Source organism: Habropoda laboriosa, unplaced genomic scaffold (assembly GCF_001263275.1).
Source record: "Habropoda laboriosa isolate 0110345459 unplaced genomic scaffold, ASM126327v1 scaffold5, whole genome shotgun sequence".
NCBI lineage: Eukaryota > Metazoa > Arthropoda > Insecta > Hymenoptera > Apidae > Habropoda > Habropoda laboriosa.
The window spans coordinates 604,704-609,358 of NW_017100161.1; the positions used below are offsets into that span (position 1 = coordinate 604,704).

Here is a 4,655-nt window from a genome sequence, read left to right on the forward strand (position 1 = left end):
TGCATATTACTTTGAAATCTTGTCGACCGGTTCTAAGCACAATTCCTCTACATTGGAATAGTTTGTAATTTTTTAAAAATCATTTTTCAAATTATTTCCGAATAAACGAGAAATTAACGATGCACGCATCGAGATCATAAGATCTCCCAGAAATAAATCGTAAATCGTAAGAAACAATGTGAATACAAATTTTCCTCATTAGATCGTTCACAATCGATCAATTTCAAGTTTAAAAACGATCAAAAGAAGAATGGACGAAACTCGAGGTGGAAAAATTACCCTAAACTGGCGATTTAATCTAGAAATTCCAAAAAAGAACACGTACAACTCTTCCAAAATGGTAATTCCAGTCGTCTAACGTTAAATCCTACGTGGTAGAGACGATAAATCTGAGGAGCCGGGAATAAGATAGCACTGAAAGCGTTTCCAAGCCACCAGAAGCCAAAACAAAGGAAATGACTATGTGAATTGTTTCACGATAATGAAATTCGAAAAAAGGCCACGAGGTTAATCGACGAAGCTAGCGGCCAGCGTTCGTTAAAGTAGTTCTTCTCGGATCCTCCAGAAGCGCGTTTCGTGTCACGACCAACCAGGTAAATCTTTTTTTAGACGACCATTTGAAATCGATCTTTCAAGTATTTTTAGATTGCTCGTGGAATCTGGATAATTTGAAGATCTCTCGTAAAATCATTCTACAAAAATATTGCTTCTTTAAATTTCCTCAGCCAAGTGATGAAATTTTTCAAAAATGACAATTAACGATCGAAGCAAGATACATGTAAGAAACAATCGAAGTGTCATAAATTCAGTACGATCGTGATTCTTTCCTAAATAATTATTTCAGTCTAGTTTCAAAATTCTAACACATTTTGTCATATTTATAATTTGTCCGTTAAAGTGATCAGTGAATAGAAAAGATTTTTGAGCGCCAAGATTGGTACTTGAGCAAGTGAACGAAAGATTGTCCACAGATTGAGTGTAACTTCCGTTTGTAACAACAGGATGTCGGAAGAGAAGAAACCGGTGAAGAAGAGAGAGACTAAATGGGCATCCGTCTTGTGGTACATTCACCTGCACGTCCTTGGACTCCTTGCTATCTGGTTGGTGCTCACTTCCGCCAAATGGATGACAGTGTTCTATAGTAAGGAGCATTATGCACTTTATCACCCGTTCGTGAAACGCATAAAATTCTAATTTTACTGAAACTTTCATTCAGAATATCTTCGCAAAATTTCATCGTTGCTCGTTCCAGGGAAACTGAATATCATTGGAACTTATCATCCTAATTGGTTTATTTTTTAATTCATTTGTAACACTTGTTCTGTAAAATTCTAGTGTATTTTCGATGTTTGTAACCTTAATTAATACAAATTTCAGCGACCCTTTTAACAGTCGTCAGTTGTCTTGGACTCACAGTGGGTGCTCACAGATTATGGGCTCACAGGACGTTCTCAGCCACAGGACCTCTTAGGCTCTTTCTCATGTTGGCTCATACTCTCGCAGGAGTGGTAGATATCTCAATATCGCAGTATTACGTTAAAACACTGATGCTGGATTTGAAAACTTAGTGAAAGAGTCTTTGAATTCAAAATTGATCGTAACTTTCGATTCGTATCTTTGTGACTTTTTTCTTTTTATTTTCTCAAGTAACGAGAGGAACGCATTTTCGTGATACTGAAGGCGATAGCCTCACATTTGTTTAAAATGCTTCAGGGTCCAATATACGACTGGGTGTTGTATCACAGGGTCCACCATAAGTATTATGGGACCGACAAAGATCCTTACAACCATAAGAAGGGATTCTTGTACAGCCATTATATGGGCAATTTCTTGTCACCGAATGTGGACTATGAACATGCGAAACATGACATCGATATGCGTGACATAGAACAAGATGGCTACGTTTGGCTTCAGAAACAGTAAGACTTACTTGGATAATAAAATTTCTAATTTGCTTTAGAAGTCATTTTATCTTAATTGTTGAAAAGCTTCCCCTATCGAAATTTTCTAAGCAGTACTTGACAATACTTGACTAATTTAATTTAAATATGAAATTTCTCTGAGATGAAACTAAAGTGAGTTAAAATTGAAAATTCCTCAAGTGAACCTTAAAATTTCTCCGTGATGAAACTAAAGTGAGTTAAAATTGAAAATTCCTAAAGTGAACCTTAAAATTTCTCCGAGATGAAACTAAAATGAGTTAAAATTGAAAATTTCTTAAATGAACCTTAAAATTTCTCCGAGATGAAACTAAAGTGAGTTAAAATTGAAAATTCCTAAAGTGAACCTTAAAATTTCTCCGAGATGAAACTAAAGTGAGTTAAAATTGAAAATTCCTCAAGTGAACCTTAAAATTTCTCCGAGATGAAACTAAAGTGAGTTAAAATTTCTCCGAGATGAAACTAAAGTGAGTTAAAATTGAAAATTTCTTAAATGAACCTTAAAATTTCTCTCGAGTTAAAAAAATCGTATAAAATGTCATATTTAAATGGCGTTGAAGAATTTATTTTAACAATTCCAATAAAATTTATTTCCATTCACAGGTTCTACTGGCCAATGTTCTTAATATTCGGTGTAATATTGCCTCTGAACGTGCCGCTGGCGTATTGGGACGAATCGATGACAGAAACTATACTAATCACAGGATTATTACGATTCGCTATCACAGCGAACGTTTGCTGGCTGGTGAACAGCGGTCGACTGATCTGGGCCATCAAAGGCAACAAGTTAATGCAAATTTCAGATACACTTGGTTTATTGTACACACTCTTCATTAAAATGCCTAACAGCCATGGAACTGTTATCATTGACGATTCAGGCATTCACGCTTGTGATTGAAAATATAACTAACGATTGTTTGAATGTATTTAAAAATTTCACAGGGTTTCATGATTTATCGGAGAAAATATAGCATAATTCTTCTGTAAAATTGTTATTGTTTAACCAAATTATTACAACTTGCTCGTAAAATCCACTAGTATTAAAAACTTCTTTATACGCTAGAAAATTATTTTAAATCGTTCGAAAATTGCAGTGTAATTCTTTCGTACGACAGATTCTCGCGAAGCTTCGTACCAAATTCGGAGTAAAATAAAATCAAGGTACTTACTAGGTCGTGTTATATGAAATATCGAATTTCTAATCTTTGAGTGTCAAAAAATTCTGAAATTTTCATGTTCACTTAAAATTCATGCAATTCTTGATAAGTTACTATTTAAGAACCTATCATCTATCGAGGGATTTTCATCGCTCACTGAAAAATCTAGTATTCCATTTTAAACGACCTGATAGAACCAAATAAACACGTTCAGGGCGATAACAAAATTCACAAAACGCTCTCCAAGTATCTATTGTAATTAATACTCAATTGTCCAGTTTCACTAATCTTTTCACCCATCAAATATAATAAAACAATGTGGTGACCCACTACACTAATCACCAGACTATTCAATCTTTGCTCTCATGTACACTGAAGTGACCCATCGGTGGGTCACGCTAAAAAGTAACAGCCTCACTCGATGACCCACCGTCCTGAACGCGTTAAACCAAGAACAACTCGTTAATCCACTTACACCAATTTCAGAATTCCGCCAGACAGCATCAGCGTGTTCCTCATAACCGCGTCATTTTGGCCACTGTACCATTATATGGTCCCATGGGACTGGAAAAGCGGCGAGTTCGGCACATATGGAGCCGGTTGCGGCACGTTCATGATCAAAATGTGGCACGAGCTCGGTATGGTTAACGATCTGCAAACAACCAACACCGAAGACATCAGAGAGATGCTTCATCGAGTAGCCAAGAAGGAACTAACCATGGAAGATGGTCTTGACCAGCTGAAAGAGACGTCCATGTTCAACGCGTCGAAAGAAAGGCTGTTGATTCGTTATTGAACGAGAGAAACGAGAAGCTGCTTCAATTCATCGACGCTCAGAATACATACTCCGATTTCATCCTCCCCCCTCCTTTTTTATATCAATCTGTCGCGAGTATTTGTCACTTGGAACGATTACGTGATCACTATCATATCCCTCGTAGACGTCGTTTTCACGTTAAAAGCGCATTCTGAGCGTCGACCGACTCCTTTTAGATTGTAATACATTCGTGACAATAAATCTCTATTGTACTCTAACGATAATCATTATTATTACGACGGTAATTTGCTTCTTTTATAATCATCATATAAAATTACAATTCGGAAAATATAGTAGGCTCGCAAGGTGATCGATTTTCAAATCTTAGATTTTAGTAGCTTTCGTGAAGAGAGACGTCGAAAGAAAAGGGGTGGGAAAGGTGTATTTATTCGTTTTACTGAAAGTCTGAGCGAACTTTCGAGCACACCGTTCGAGTATAGTCTGCGGAAGAGATATAGCGATATCGTGAAATCGGTCAAGTGTCGAAGTTCACGTAATTTAAGAGTCGAACGAGTAGTTTGAGAGAGAGAGAGAAAGAGATGATCAAAGTTCGATGTCAACTTGGAATTGGTTCTTCCATTGCAGTACATTTAACAAGTTTGTCTACGTTGATTATAATACTCTCTACCAATTAAGCAAAATAAAAGTGATGCTTAATATCGTACAATTTTCACCCAAAATTTAGAAATTTTTCATATTAATACACAAATTTCTTCTATCTCACTCTATCGGTTTCATCGA

General features: G+C 36.2%; 1 protein-coding gene across 1 annotated transcript; it reads left to right on the forward strand.

Moving 5' to 3' along the window:
* The first annotated feature begins 487 nt into the window (after positions 1-487).
* On the forward strand, positions 488-4,363 carry LOC108578159 (acyl-CoA Delta(11) desaturase). Its single transcript, XM_017941444.1, has 6 exons — positions 488-593; positions 1,002-1,141; positions 1,378-1,508; positions 1,714-1,919; positions 2,544-2,726; positions 3,584-4,363. The coding sequence occupies exons 2-6, from the start codon at positions 1,003-1,005 to the stop codon at positions 3,891-3,893; spliced, it is 969 nt and encodes a 322-aa protein (XP_017796933.1). The 5' UTR covers positions 488-593; position 1,002; the 3' UTR covers positions 3,894-4,363.
* The last annotated feature ends 292 nt before the right edge of the window (positions 4,364-4,655 follow it).